Here is a 16685-nt window from a genome sequence, read left to right as displayed (position 1 = left end):
GGAAAAACGTTATTTGGCAAATCAACAGAAATTTACGACCTAAAAATAAAATATCAAAACATTTTTTAAAAGTGTGGGCGTGGCAGCTTTGGGCGGTTTGTGGGCGTTAGAGTGGCCGGTGCAAGAAGCATTTCTTTAAATCAATAGAAATTCACAAGACTAATAATAAAATGAAAACATTTTTTAAAGGAGTGGGCGTGGCAGTTTTTGGCGGTTTGCGTTAAAGTTGTCGTGGCAGCATGAATCAACAAGCGTCTCTGGAGTCTGCATTCTGAATCTCAACCTTCTAGTTTTTATAGGTCCTGAGATCTCTACGTTCATACAGACGGTTGATTCGGATCAAGAATATATATATTATACTTCATACGGTCGGAAACGCTTTCTTTTGCCTGTTACATACTTTTCAACGAATCTAGTATACCCTTTTACTCTACGAGTAAAGAAACTACACCAAGCACCGACTCCCCATTTAAGCTGCTCGAATTTTACAAAAGACGGGAATTTATTATAATCCGCATTCGACCAGCGCACACCAAAATAACCAGTACGCACTTTAAACATTTTTCCCCCTCAGCAATAGAAGTATTCCACATTCTATGCACTTATCCTTGACATGCCACACATCTTTGCCACTTAATCTTTTAACAAACAAAACATCGAAATTATCCTTAAATTCCTTGAAAAATTAAATTAATACACAAAATAAATAAGAATAGAAATATCAATATCAAGTAGAAATTGAAAAGGTTCGTAAAGGCTCCAAGGCCCAAGTCTTCAGCGATTGAACCCATTCATCCATGAGGATACAGGCACTTGGTGCAACTTTTCGTTGTTGCGAGTTGGGGGGCGACTAGCTAACGCTCCTGTATCATATGATGCCAAGTTTCCCTTGCTGTTGACGAAACGCTCGCAGTTTGTACAGAGCTACGTCCGGCATTTGCACCATTCCAATTTTCATGTCGGCCCTCGAGCACTTGTGAGCATCCTACGACAGCGTATTTGGACCGTAAACGCTCAGGAACTCTGCAGTCAGACAGTCCGATCATGTGTGCGCTGCTTCAAATGCAAGCCTCGACTGATGACACAAATTATGGGAAATCTACCCGCAGATAGACTCCGTGCTCTCCGCCCATTTGCGATATGTGGCGTTGATTTGTGGCCCTGTCTATACGAGATTAAAAATTCGAGGAAGGCCCCCGTATAAGTCCTACGTTGCCTTATTTGTTTGTTTTGCGTCCAAGGCGGTTCACTTAGAGATTGTCTCAGATCTAAGTACTGATTCTTTTCTATTGGCTTTTCAAAGATTCATTGGTCGACGAGGATGTCCGCAGACGGTGCATTGCGACAACGCGACGAACTTCGTCGGAGCGAGTCGCCACTTCTTGGCTCTTCGCGATCGGATCGAGGAGCAGGCGGACGCAATTCGCGAGTTCGCATCAAAAAGCGGATGCGAATTTGCGTTCACACCCCCTCGGGCTCCGCACATGGGCGGACTATGGGAGGCAGGTGTGAAAACTGCAAAGCACCTACTCCTTCGAGCGGTGGGCAGCGCACTTTTCAACGCCGAAGAGCTGGCAACAGTCCTCGTCGGGATCGAGGCTACTATGAACTCGCGGCCCCTCGGAGCGCTCAGCCAGGACCCAAGCGACGGAGAGGCGCTAACTCCCGGGAACCTGCTGACAGGCGGGCCGCTCATCGCAGCACCAGCACTCCGGACCCCGGACCAGGCGGGTCTCAGTTGCTTGCGGCGATGGCGGCTTGTCTCGTCAGCCAGGCAAACGTTCTGGCGGCGATGGTCCCGGGAATATGTCCTGGGCCTTCAGGTTCGGGGCAAATGGCACGAGGAGAAGGCCAACGTTGAGGAGGGCCAACTCGTCGTCGTGGCAGAGGACAACCTGCTGCCTCAACAGTGGGTCCTGGGAAGGATCGTCGCGACGCACGCAAGAGAGGACGGCAAGGTCAGGGTCGTCGACCTTAGGAGGAGTGATGGAGCCATCTTCCGGAGGGCGATCCACAAGCTGGCGCCGCTGCCGATTTGTTGAAGCCGTGAAGGCGTTCAACGGGGCCGGTGTTGGCGGAACTCATAGTGTCGGTCATTGTTTATTGTTTGTTGTTTATTGTTGGCATGTGAAGTAGAACAAATTTGAAGTCTAGTGTAAGTTAGTTTACGGCGAAGGCGGGAGCATAATATAGTTCTCTCTCGCTCTTTGCGAATTCGCCCCGTCTTCGCCAACCTCTGTTAAGCTAGGCCTAAGAAGACATATGTTAAACAGAGATGAAGTCGAAAAATTGAATTCAACACAAGCACACGCATTTTTTCGTTGTCGTAGTTCCGAGCTTAAACTAATTATTCTTGCCACCAAAGTTAAATATTTTTAATAAACTAATTAAAATCTACAGGTAGTAAGAAAGAGAAAGAGAGAGTTTTTTGCCTAAATTGTGAGATTTATTTGAATTTTGTTTAAAAAATATTTAGTTTTAAGTGGTGGGCAAACGTTTTTATTTTTTTTTAAGGGTAGACAAACGAAAAAAAAAATTTTTAAAGGGTAGCCAAACGATAAAAAGCATTTTTAAAGGGTGGGCCAACGATTTTGTTTGAAAATATTTAGTTTTGAGGTATGGAAAATGCTTAATTCCTTAAGTGCTTATATTTTCTAAACTAAATTATATTTTCTAAACTGGACGTGGGCATAAAAAACTAATTGGTGGGCAAGCTTGGGCAAACAACTCCACCTTTCAAATTTAAAAAATTAGATTTTTGCGGACCCAGCTTCTTTTAGCTCGACTTGGTTTGTCGGCTAAACTACACTGTTCCAAGCAGATTCACTAGGAATTACGAACCCCTAATTTTAAATCAATGTAGATCTAACTATGAGTTGCAGAGTATAATGTTCTGACTATTATAGATTCTATCCTATTACCGCTAATTTTGACCCTCTGCCGTTCTTAAAGCGATTAATACTAACGTTTTTAACAAATTCTTAGATCTTGCTAGTATAAATATATTTCCTCGCCCTTAACTGTCTTCTGTATCGCGTCTATCTTCCCGCGATTCGAGCCGAACGATACACGGCAGCGCCCCTCGGTAGGCTGGGCGGGAGGTGTAGAAATGGGACTCGCGCGTAAAAAAAAAAAATATATATATATTTAAAAATAAACAAATATTCATGCTTTAAATGAAGATGCGGTCTTATAGCATAATCTTGAGGATAAGGAAAGTTGTGGAGTGGAAAATTCCTGCACTTAATATCATTTCTCACGGTGCAGACCGAATCCAAAAAGTCAAATAATTTCATTATTACATAAATTACATAAAACACCAACTAAAAAGAAACAAGAGAGAATGCTATCGAGTTCCCCGACTATCTGATACCCGTTACTCAGCTGGTGGAAGTGCGAAGGAAAAATTTTAGCACTGACATTTTTTGGCGGTTTATCGACCTAACAGTGGGCGTGGAAAAACGTTATTTGGCAAATCAACAGAAATTTACGACCTAAAAATAAAATATCAAAACATTTTTTAAAAGTGTGGGCGTGGCAGCTTTGGGCGGTTTGTGGGCGTTAGAGTGGCCGGTGCAAGAAGCATTTCTTTAAATCAATAGAAATTCACAAGACTAATAATAAAATGAAAACATTTTTTAAAGGAGTGGGCGTGGCAGTTTTTGGCGGTTTGCGTTAAAGTTGTCGTGGCAACATGAATCAACAAGCGTCTCTGGAGTCTGCATTCTGAATCTCAACCTTCTAGTTTTTATAGGTCCTGAGATCTCTACGTTCATACAGACGGTTGATTCGGATCAAGAATATATATATTATACTTCATACGGTCGGAAACGCTTTCTTTTGCCTGTTACATACTTTTCAACGAATCTAGTATACCCTTTTACTCTACGAGTAAAGAAACTACACCAAGCACCGACTCCCCATTTAAGCTGCTCGAATTTTACAAAAGACGGGAATTTATTATAATCCGCATTCGACCAGCGCACACCAAAATAACCAGTACGCACTTTAAACATTTTTCCCCCTCAGCAATAGAAGTATTCCACATTCTATGCACTTATCCTTGACATGCCACACATCTTTGCCACTTAATCTTTTAACAAACAAAACATCGAAATTATCCTTAAATTCCTTGAAAAATTAAATTAATACACAAAATAAATAAGAATAACAAACCCATGTGTAGGATAGTTCTAAATTTTGCGAGCTGAAGGCCATAGATGCCAGTGCCTATACATTAATAAACTTGGAAAAATTAGCATTTTAATATTAGTCCTGTCCACTTTTAAAAATGGTTTAGTATTTTATATTTAATTTTTTTTATCACAAATTGTATCTATGCTCTAAAAGAACTTTGATTAGACCATGCCCCTCCGGCTGTGCGTATCAAGCAAACGGATTCTTAAAAAGCAAAAAAGTTATATCCTATCATGCAGATTCTAGAGATGTCATCGTCACGCTAACGTCCACAAATCAGGCAGATATTTCACACTCAGTCTGTTTAAAAATTTGTCGGTTGTCCTGCCAATTTTTATCAATGTGCCTAAAACATTTTGCCCACGCACACAATTGTGTTGCCAATTTCTTTAATATAAAAATTATCTACGCCTAATCAGTTACGATAAAATCGATAGAATTTTATGTGATCTTCATAACATCCGCTTTTCTAATTGCATATTTATCTCCGTCGCACTGATTTTATTTTTAAAAAATTTTATTTTCTTTTATTATATTCTTGTCCTGTAAAATTCTATCGATTTTACCGAAACACAAAAATAGTCTGAATGACTCCATTATGTGTTTAATATATTTTAAAGGGGTACCACATTCAAAGTATTGGCCGGTTGTATCTGTAACTGATAATGAAGCGCACAAGAAAAGTTACAAATTTTGACAGGATGTTTTGTCTGCAAAAGAAAACTATTTTTATACCCGTTACTCGTAGAGTAAAAGGGTATACTAGATTCGTTGAAAAGTATGTAACAGGCAGAAGGAAGCGTTTCCGACCGTCTGTCCGTCCGTCTGTCCGTCCGTCTGTCCGTCCGTCTGTCCGTCCGTCTGTCCGTCCGTATGAACGTCGAGATCTCAGGAACTACTAAAGCTAGAAAGTTGAGATTAAGCATACAAACTTCAGGGACATAGACGCAGCGCAAGTTTGTCGATTCATGTTGCCACGCCCACCCTAACGACCACAAACCGCCCAAAATTGCCACGCCCACACTTTTGAAAAATGTTTTGAAATATTTTCATTTTTGTATTAGTCCTGTAATTTTCTATCTATTTACCAAAAAACTTTTTGCCACGCCCACAAACCGCCCAAAACTGCCACGCCCACACTTTTGAAAAATGTTTTGAAATTTTTTCACTTTTGTTTAGTCTTGTAATTTTCTATCGATTTATCAAAAAACTTTTTGCCACGCCCACTCTAACGCCCAAAGCTGATACGCCCACACTTTTGAAAAATGTTTTGATATTTTTCATTTTTATATTAGTCTTGTGAATTTCTATCGATTTGCCAAGAAACGTTCTGCCACGCCCACTATAACGCCTACAAACCGCCAAAAACTGTGTTTAAGACTCTCCTTTTCCCTTCCACTAGCTGAGTAACGGGTATCAGATAGTCGGGGAACTCGACTATAGCGTTCTCTCTTGTTAAGATATTGATATTAAGAAAGGAAAGAACTCTAGGTTGGACTTGCAGAAACATACATACATTTAAAAGAACAAATTGTGCATACCGAACAATATAACTTAACGATTTCCTAGGCCAGATAAGCTTAAGCCAAATAATAATTTGTCAAAAAGCTGGTACCAAATTAAAGCGATCTGGGATCGACTTACAATAAAAGACTTTTTGGAAAACTGAGAGACAAGCTTGTGTAGAATCGGATGCACAGCTGTTGATAGGGATCAAGAACATACACACTTAATGTGGTAGCAAATGTTCCCTGGAACATTTTGGAACGTCAAACTGAAAGCAAACTTGCTCTGCTTTTACATATGTCCTAAAATCTGCATGCTGAATCTCCACTTTCAAGCTTTTGTAGTTACCGAGATCACAGCACTCATACTTACGGACAGACAGACGGACACAGATCGACTTATAACACATCATTGATAATATGCAAAGGTTTTAGACATACTGCAAAAACAAGTTTTTTTTATTTTGACACCGAAGTCATATCATATTATACATTCATACAAACACTTCAATAATATATAATATATATTTCTTTCGCAATATGAATCAAAACCGGAAATGTTTTAATCATGTTCGGTTTATAAACGAACTTACAAACTTCTTCTTTCGTGTTATGCATCAATAGAAAAGTATCAAACATTTTTACTGCGACTATATTTTACTCTACATATTAAGTATTTTTATAAGCACTATAAACTATACATCGATAAAAAAAAAGTAAGCACTCTTATTCTTGCCTGCCATACAGACTTGTCTAACTCATTCTGTAACGATGGCGGGTATCGCTTAAAATATGAGATTTCATCTTGAAAAATGTTTGATCAGATGCCGTTTAAATATTGCGCATATCGTACAACTTTATCTGCAATTTAATTATCCTATGATTATGATTAAATTTGAACAATAAATAGCTAATATATTTTGGCTTTTATCAGAGTATATTTTAGATACGAAAAAAAGTTCTTGCCAATCGAGCTTTTTTTACTTTCTTTAACATCCTCTAAATTGCTGCATTCCATCGCTAGTAATGGGGTGCAAGTGGTCGGTATTCCTTATATATGAAATCCCGGCGTAGGAGTTTTTATTGTTGTTTTTAAAGTAAAGTTTTCAATTTTATTTTTATTATTATATTGATTTCAAACATTGTTTTGTATTATTTTTATACCCTTTATTCGTAAAGCAAAAGGGTATACTAGATTCGTTGAAAATTATGTAACAGGCAGAAAGAAGCGTGTCCGACCACATAAAGTATATTTATTCTTGATTAGGATCGATAGCCGAGTCGATCTGCCCATGTCCGTCTTTCTGTCCGTCTGTCTGTCCGTCCGTCTGTCCGTCCGTCCGTCTGTCCGTCCGTCTGTTCGTCCGTCTGTCCGTCGGTCTGTCTGTCCGTATGAACGTCGAGATCTCAGGAACTACAAAAGCGTTGATATGCAGCATGCAGACTTAGACGCAGCGCAAGTTTGTCTATTTACCTTGCCACGCCCACTCCAACGCCTACAAACCTCCCAAAACTGCAACGCCCACACTTTTGAAAAATGTTTTGATATTTTTTCATTTTTGTATTATTTTTGTAAATTTCTATCTGAGTAACGGGTATCAGATAGTCGGGGATCTCGACTATAGCGTTCTCTCTTGTTATACCCGTTACTCGTAGAGTAAAAGGGTATACTAGATTCGTTGAAAAGTATGTAACAGGCAGAAGGAAGCGTTTCCGACCATATAAAGTATATATATTCTTGATCAGGATCAATAGCCGAGTCGATTTGGCCATGTCCGTCTGTCCGTCCGTCTGTCCGTCTGTCCGTCTGTCTGTCCGTATGAACGTCGAGATCTCAGGAACTACAAAAGCTAGAAAGTTGAGATTAGGCATACAGACTGCAGGGACATAGACGCAGCGCAAGTTTGTCGAATCATGCTGCCACGCCCACTCTAACGCCCACAAACCGCCCAAAACTGCGACGCCCACACTTTTGAAAAATGTTTTAATATTTTTTCATTTTTGTATTGGTCTTGTAAATTTCTATCGATTTGCAAAAAAACTTTTTGCCACGCCCACTCTAACGCCCACAAAGCGCCCACAGCTGCCACGCCCACACTTTTGAAAAATGTTTTGATATTTATTCATTTTTGTATTAGTCTTGTAAATTTCTATCTATTCGCCAAAAAACTTTTGGCCATGCCCACTCTAACGCCCACAAACTGCCAAAAACTGTCCTTCGCACTTACACTAGCTGAGTAACGGGTATCAGATAGTCGGGGAACGTTATAGCGTTATCTCTTGTTTTTGTCTAGTATCTAATTTGTATGTAATATAAGACTATCAGATCTATTCCATCTGTGTTTTTTTAAATAACTGTTTGTTTAAATAGCGTCGAGAATATTAAATTAAGCTGGAGAGTATTTTTGCAAATTTTGTATCTACTTCTATTTGGAACCATTTTCAGAATTAAAACCATATATAATCATATAAAACCGCTATAGTCAAGTTCCCCGACAATTTGATACCCGCTAGAAAGCTAGTGGAAATGCGAAGGAGAAATTTCACAGCATGCAATTAAAGAATTTACAGCATTTATAGTTCCTGAAATCTTGACGTTCATACGGACGGAAAGACGGACATGGCCAGATCGATTAGGCTATTGATCCTGATCAAGAATATATATACATCACATGGTCGAAACCGGTTCCTTCTGCCTAATACATACTTATTACCGAATCTCGTATACCCTTATACTCTACGAGTAACGGGTATAATTAATGTAACATATTATTACACCCAAAACCAATATATAGGCGCCTCATGTATGATAAGGTAGTATTTAGCAAACTTATGCATTGCTTCAGCAGATGCCAAATGTTGACACAAACATGCTTTTCAACTAAATTTGCAAGTAATAGGAAAAGAAACCGATTGTGTCAAGCTAACTATTACTAACAAAAAATCTGGAATCATAATGTCACGGAAAAAAAGAAAGTATTTTCTTCGATCCACTTCTATTAAATAGGATGCCTAAGTAAATTTGGGAATTTATGGACAAATAATAATATCAAAACTATTGTATAGTGAGGCTTTGGTTTATACCCCGTGCCAAAGTGTTTAAGATTGATATAGATTATTAGATTTGGTTTTTTTTTACTTAACTAAAAGTCGTTTTCACTTTCAAATGCTACATAATTACAGATATCAGGCGAAATAGAATATCATTTAAACCTAGTTTTTAATACTTTTGGTTGATTTTTATTTTAATGGTACTCAAAATGACAATATAAAATGTGTATAACTCTAAATAAGAACAAGAGAGAACGCTATAGTCGAGTTCCCCGACTATCTGATACCCGTTACTCAGCTAGTGGAAGGGAGAAGGAGAGTCTTAAACACAGTTTTTGGCGGTTTGTAGGCGTTATAGTGGGCGTGGCAGAAAGTTTTTTGGCAAATCGATAAAATTTTCCAAGACTAATAAAAAAATGAAAACATATCAAAACATTTTTCAAAAGTGTGGGAGTAGCAGCTTTGGGCGGTTCGTGGGCGTTAGAGTGGGCGTGGCAAAAAGTTTTTTGGCAAATCGATAGAAATTTACAAGACCAATACAAAAATGAAAAAATTTCAAAACATTTTTCAAAAGTGTGGGCGTAGCAGCTTTGGGCGGTTTGTAGGCGTTAGAGTGGGCGTGGCAAAAAGTTTTTTGATAAATCGATAGAAATTTACAAGACCAATACAAAAATGAAAAAATATTAAAAAAATTTTCAAAAGTGTGGGCGTGGCAGTTTTGGGCGGTTTGTGGGCGTTAGAGTGGGCGTGGCAACATGAATCGACAAACTTGCGCTGCGTCTATGTCTCTGGAGTCTGTATGCTTAATCTCAACTTTCTAGCTTTTGTAGTTCCTGAGATCACAGCGTTCATACGGACGGACAGACAGACGGACAGACGGACATGGTCATATCGACTCGGCTATTGGTCCTGATCAAGAATATATATACTTTATATGGTCGGAAACCCTTCCTTCTGCCTGTTACATACTTTTCAACGAATCTAGTATACCCTTTTACTCTACGAGAAACGGGTATAACAATTTCTGCATACAAAAGTAAAATGAAATGACGTTTCTTTAAGCCCTACGCCCAATATTTTATCGAATCTTAATAAATTATCATTTCTATTCTAAAACATCTTAGCGAAGAATTATTAAAATTTTGAGATTGCATTTATTTATAATGAAATAATAATACGCCTTTTATAAAATAGGTATGGTATTCAAATAATAATTTGTCAAAAAGCTGGTACCAAATTAAAGCGATCTGGGATCGACTTTATACTACCTACAATAAAAGACTTCTTGGAAAACTGAGAGACAAGCTTGTGTAGAATCGGATGCACAGCTGTTGATAGGGATCAAGAACATACACACTTAATGTGGTAGCAAATATTCCCTGGAACATTTTGGAATGTCAAACTGAAAGCAAACTTGCTCTGCTTTTACATATGTCCTAAAATCTGCATGCTGAATCTCCACTTTCAAGCTTTTGTAGTTACCGAGATCACAGCACTCATACTTACGGACAGACAGACGGACACAGATCGACTTATAACACATCATTGATAATATGCAAAGGTTTTAGACATACTGCAAAAACAAGTTTTTTTTAGTTTGACACCGAAGTCATATCATATTATACATTCATACAAACACTTCAATAATATATAATATATATTTCTTTCGCAATATGAATCAAAACCGGAAATGTTTTAATCATGTTCGGTTTATAAACGAACTTACAAACTTCTTCTTTCGTGTTATGCATCAATAGAAAAGTATCAAACATTTTTACTGCGACTATATTTTACTCTACATATTAAGTATTTTTATAAGCACAATAAACTATACATCGATAAAAAAAAAGTAAGCACTCTTATTCTTGCCTGCTACAGACTTGTCTAACTCATTCTGTAACGATGGCGGGTATCGCTTAAAATATGAGATTTCATCTTGAAAAATGTTTGATCAGATGCCGTTTAAATATTGCGCATATCGTACAACTTTATCTGCAATTTAATTATCCTATGATTATGATTAAATTTGAACAATAAATAGCTAATATATTTTGGCTTTTATCAGAGTATATTTTAGATACGAAAAAAAGTTCTTGCCAATCGAGCTTGTTTTACTTTCTTTAACATTTTTTAAATTGCTGCATTCCATCGCTAGTAATGGGGTTTAAGTGGTCGGTATTCCTTATATATGAAAACCCGGCGTAGGAGTTTTTATTGTTGTTTTTATAGTAAAGTTTTCAATTTTATTTTTATTATTATATTGATTTCAAACATTGTTTTGTATTATTTTTATACCCTTTATTCGTAAAGCAAAAGGGTATACTAGATTCGTTGAAAATTATGTAACAGGCAGAAAGAAGCGTGTCCGACCACATAAAGTATATTTATTCTTGATTAGGATCGATAGCCGAGCCGATTTGCCCATGTCCGTCTTTCTGTCCGTCTGTCTGTCCGTCCGTCCGTCTGTCCGTCCGTCTGTTCGTCCGTCTGTCCGTCGGTCTGTCTGTCCGTATGAACGTCGAGATCTCAGGAACTACAAAAGCGTTGATATGCAGCATGCAGACTTAGACGCAGCGCAAGTTTGTCTATTTACCTTGCCACGCCCACTCCAACGCCTACAAACCTCCCAAAACTGCAACGCCCAAACTTTTGAAAAATGTTTTGATATTTTTTCATTTTTGTATTATTTTTGTAAATTTATATCTGAGTAACGGGTATCAGATAGTCGGGGATCTCGACTATAGCGTTCTCTCTTGTTTTTGTCTAGTATCTAATTTGTATGTAATATAAGACTATCAGATCTATTCCATCTGTGTTTCTTTAAATAAGTGTATGTTCAAATAGCGTCGAGAATATTAAATTAAGCTGGAGAGTATTTTTGCAAATTTTGTATCTACTTCTATTTGGAACCACTTTCAGAATTAAAACCATATATAATCATATAAAACCGCTATAGTCAAGTTCCCCGACAATTTGATACCCGCTAGAAAGCTAGTGAAAATGCGAAGGAGAAATTTCACAGCATGCATTTAAAGAATTTACAGCATTTATAGTTCCTGAAATCTCGACGTTCATACGGACGGAAAGACGGACACGGCCAGATCGATTAGACTATTGATCCTGATCAAGAATATATATACTTCACATGGTCGAAACCGGTTCCTTCTGCCTAATACATACTTATTAACGAATCTCGTATACCCTTATACTCTACGAGTAACGGGTATAATTAATGTAACATATTATTACACCCAAAACCAATATATAGGCGCCTCATGTATGATAAGGTAGTATTTAGCAAACTTATGCATTGCTTCAGCAGATGCCAAATGTTGACACAAACATGCTTTTCAACTAAATTTGCAAGTAATAGGAAAAAAAACCGATTGTGTCAAGCTAACTATTACTAACAAAAAATCTGGAATCATAATGTCACGGAAAAAAAGAAAGTATTTTTTTCGATCCACTTCTATTAAATAGGATGCCTAATAGATTATTAGTTTTTGGTTTTTTTTTACTTAACTAAAAGTCGTTTTCACTTTCAAATGCTACATAATAACAGATATCAGGCGAAATAGAATATCATTTAAACCTAGTTTTTAATACTTTTGGTTGATTTTTATTTTAATGGTACTCAAAATGACAATATAAAATGTGTATAACTCTAAATAAAAACAATTTCAGCATACAAAAGTAAAATGAAATGACGTTTCTTTAAGCCCTACGCCCAATATTTTATCGAATCTTAATAAATTATCATTTCTATTCTAAAACATCTTAGCGAAGAATTATTAAAATTTTGAGATTGCATTTATTTATAATGAAATAATAATACGCCTTTTATAAAATAGGTAGGGTATCCCCTAAAATTTTACCAAACGATTTTTTGTGTTGTATATACATATAAGCAAGGTTGTCTCGGCATTGCAATTTAAGGTCACCTTTGATCGTTGTCGCCCTCTTCAGCATACTATGCAACAGTAAGTCAGTTAAACAATCCACTTGTCTCACGACTCATATAAGGAAAGTTTTAAAATGTTTCAGTTTCTGGTTATTTGAGTTTTATTATAGTCAAGTTCAGGGTCAAACGGATTTCAAAAGTAATTAATATAATTTGTTCACCATATTTTGTGGTTTGACAAGATAGTCAGGGAAATCTGAAATCCGAACTATGCCATAGTCGACATTGTTTTTTATATTTAACAATCAAGACAAAAACAAGCATAGAGTGCTATGCTAAACAACTTTGATGACTATTTATCAGGTTTTTGTTCGTCCCCAAATGCGAACGATATAACGAAAATGTGTATATTTCATCGAGAAAGCATGGGTCTAATTTTTTCAGTATAACTTACGGGTAGGAACTCGATTCCGTTTGCCTTGGATTGGCTCGTTAAAAAAGCTGCTTAATATGTCTATCGGATTCATTGAACGATTTGCCTTAAGACTTTTGCGGCGCTGGATGCGTTGCAGGGCTACCTGAGCGGAACAAGACACCACAGGATCTGCGTCAGTGCTCAACCCAGATTCAGGGGCCACCGCTGACTGCCCCTGAATGCTGCTATCTACGTCTCTTGAAATTGAACTATATCGGCGCGCAAACATTTTGGTAAACTCCTTCATATTTGCCGTTGGTTTCCTTTTTTTAAATCATATATAGAATGTTGTTTTAAATAATGGTCCACTTTACACTTTAGATTTGCTCTTCTGCCACGGCACTTAATAAACTTTTGTATGCCTTTGCTGCTGGAGCTTCTTATACATTCTTTTATCAAAGTATCTTTATCCCGTATTGCGTTGTCGCCCGTTCACAAGCATTGCCCGCTTATGAATGAAAGCACGGGCGACATTAAATGTTTAGTATTATCATCAAATGAGCACAATCAAAAAGAGCGACAAAAGGAGAGGATCAGAGAGTGCCCGTACTTACAGTCTAGGGTCGCGCGGATCGACGGCTCAGCTGTTGCATTGTTTTCTGCCGGTCTTCTGATCTAGAAAAAGCCAACAATCAATAGTTATCTTAAAGCAAAACCAGTTTAAGACTCTGTTGGAAGTTCGCTGCTTGGCATGGCGATGGCAAAATACGATATCAGCTGCGTTTTGACTTATAATTTACATAAATATTGTTCTGTAATTTTATTTATCAAATTCTAAATACCCTTAATTACTCTTTGTCCAGTTGTGTAACAGAGTAATTAAATATGTACTCTCACAAAAAAAATTGTCGCAAGACCTGAGGACATTAACAGTAATCAAGCGTCTAAAATATTAAAAATTGGACCTGCAATAAAAATATATTTGCCACCTTTTGGTATCAGTTAATAAATTACGTTGCTTGTTTGCAGATATAATTACATTTCATAACATCAGGCGTGTTATTAACATAATAATGTCATCAAGTGTTAGTATTATAATACTTAATCTACTAAAATATTTTTTTATATCAATAGGTATTAACAAATGCAACAATTTTTAGTTAAAAGCAAGAAAGAATGCAATAGAATGGAAGTGCAAAAGAAAAATAATAACATTTTTCTGGCGTATTGATACATATAGATAATAACAAGAACTAAATAAAAAAATAAAAAAAATGTTGCAAAGGTGTGGGTGTAGCGTTCTGGACGGTTTTTTTGGCGTACCGATAGAAATTTACAAGACTAATACACAACTGAAAAAATATCAAACCAGTTTTCAAAAGTGTGGGCGTGGGAGTTTTTAGGGGCTGTTGGGCGTTAGATTGGGCGTGGTAACAAGCTTGCGCCGCGGAAACGGTCGGAAACGCTTCCTTCTGCCTGTTACATACTTTTCAACAAATCTAGCATACCCTTTTACTCTACAAGTAACGGGTATAGAAATCGTTAAGCATGCGTCACAGATAAAAGAGTTAGGGTGGGCACAGTCAAATTTTGAAATGAAATTGCGTTGCGTACGATATCATAGTCAACTAGCACATTTTCAGTTCCCTTTTTGTTATATGTACACAGTTCCCGATATTAAAACAAAGTTAAACAAGAGAGAACGCTATAGTCGAGTTTCCCGACTATCAGATACCCATTACTCAGCTAGTGGAAGTTCAAAGGAGAGTCTTCCCCACTGACAGTTTTTAGTGGTTTTTGGGCGTGGCAAAAATTTGTTGGCAGATCGATAGAAATTTATAAGACTAATAAAAAACAAGAGAGAACGCTATAGTCGAGTTCCCCGACTATCTGATACCCGTTACTCAGCTAGTGGAAGGGAGAAGGAGAGTCTTAAACACAGCTTTTGGCGGTTTGTAGGCGTTATAGTGGGCGTGGCAGAAAGTTTTTTGGCAAATCGATAGAAATTTACAAGACTAATACAAAAATGAAAAAAAATCAAAACATTTTTCAAAAGTGTGGGAGTAGCAGCTTTGGGCGGTTTGTAGGCGTTAGAGTGGGCGTGGCAAAAACTTTTTTGGCAAATCGATAGAAATTTACAAGACCAATACAAAAATGAAAAAATTTCAAAACATTTTTCAAAAGTGTGGGCGTAGCAGCTTTGGGCGGTTTGTGGGCGTTAGAGTGGGCGTGGCAAAAAGTTTTTTGGCAAATCGATAGAAATTTACAAGACCAATACAAAAATGAAAAAATATCAAAACATTTTTCAAAAATGTGGGCGTGGCAGTTTTGGGCGGTTTGTGGGCGTTAGAGTGGGCGTGGCAACATGAATCGACAAACTTGCACTGCGTCTATGTCCCTGGAGTCTGTATACTTAATCTCAACTTTCTAGCTTTTGTAGTTCCTGAGATCTCGACGTTCATACGGACAGACGGACAGACAGACGGACGGACAGACGGACATGGCCAGATCGACTCGGCAACTGATCCTGATCAAGAATATATATACTTTATATGGTCGGAAACGCTTCCTTCTGCCTGTTACATACTTTTCAACGAATCTAGTATACCCTTTTACTCTACGAGTAACGGGTATAAAAATGAATAAACATCAAAACATTTTTCAAAATTGTGGGCATGGCAGTTTTGGGCGGTTTATGGGCGTGGCAACATAAATCGACAAACTTGCGCTGCGTCTATGTCTCTGGAGTCTGTATGCTTAATCTCAACTTTCTAGCTTTTGTAGTACCTAAGATCTCGACGTTCATACGGACAGACGGACGGACAGACGGACATGGCCATACCGACTCGGCTTTTGTTCCTGATGAAGAATATATATACTTTATATGGTCGGAAACGCTTCCTTCTGCCCGTTACGTACTTTTTAACGAATCTAGTATACCCTTTTACTCTACGAGTAACGGGTATAATAAATGCAATGGCACATGGCTTGGCCTTTAAACCCGACTTAGAACATACAATACATATGTCATAAAAAAAAAGTTCGAAATCGATGGATATTGCAATTATGTAAATACTTTTAACTAATACTATATACTTTTTTATTCAATAAAAATAAATGAAATTGGAGTGCCCAAAATATTTTTGGTATATCGATACAAATTAGCACAAAAATGCAAAACATTTTTAAAGTGTGGGCGTAACAGTATTGTGTGCTCAGTAAGCGTCGGCAGCGTACTTACTTACACAAAGTTACACATCGTAGGCGTGTAATACGGGCGGACACAGTCATATTGACTCGGCTAGTGATCCTGTGCAATAATACATATTTACATAAATATATACTAATATATACTAAATATATATATAATATAAATATATATATTAAAGACGTACGCGCTTCGTATGCACTTTTATACGATTATAGTATTCTTATAAGTAACGGTATAATTACATTTAGACAACCATAAACTACAAAATTGTAGGTTTTAAAAATTGTTGTGGGCGTTGAATTTTAAGATAACAAACTTGCTTGTATCAGTGTATCATATTCTCGTCACAATACCACGTGTTTTATTTCGAAATTTAAGAAGGCATACATCAGATCGAGTTATTTC

General features: G+C 37.4%; 1 protein-coding gene across 2 annotated transcripts in view; it reads right to left on the bottom strand.

The window, feature by feature from the left end:
• Nucleotides 1-13636, bottom strand: part of LOC6539310 (scavenger receptor class B member 1) — a 286125-nt gene extending 272489 nt beyond the window's left edge. The window contains exon 1 of one of the 2 annotated variants that reach the window (XM_039372237.2): nt 13109-13636. In XM_039372237.2, coding sequence (XP_039228171.1) covers nt 13109-13376 — 268 coding nt within the window. In that variant the 5' untranslated portion in view covers nt 13377-13636. The remainder of the gene's footprint in view (nt 1-13108) is intronic. The other variant, XM_002086163.4, reaches the window with a different exon arrangement.
• Nucleotides 13637-16685: the final 3049 nt, after the last annotated feature.

The sequence above is a fragment of the Drosophila yakuba genome, chromosome 2R (genome assembly GCF_016746365.2).
Source record: "Drosophila yakuba strain Tai18E2 chromosome 2R, Prin_Dyak_Tai18E2_2.1, whole genome shotgun sequence".
In the NCBI taxonomy this organism is placed as follows: domain Eukaryota; kingdom Metazoa; phylum Arthropoda; class Insecta; order Diptera; family Drosophilidae; genus Drosophila; species Drosophila yakuba.
This window is presented reverse-complemented; position numbering and strand designations above follow the sequence as displayed.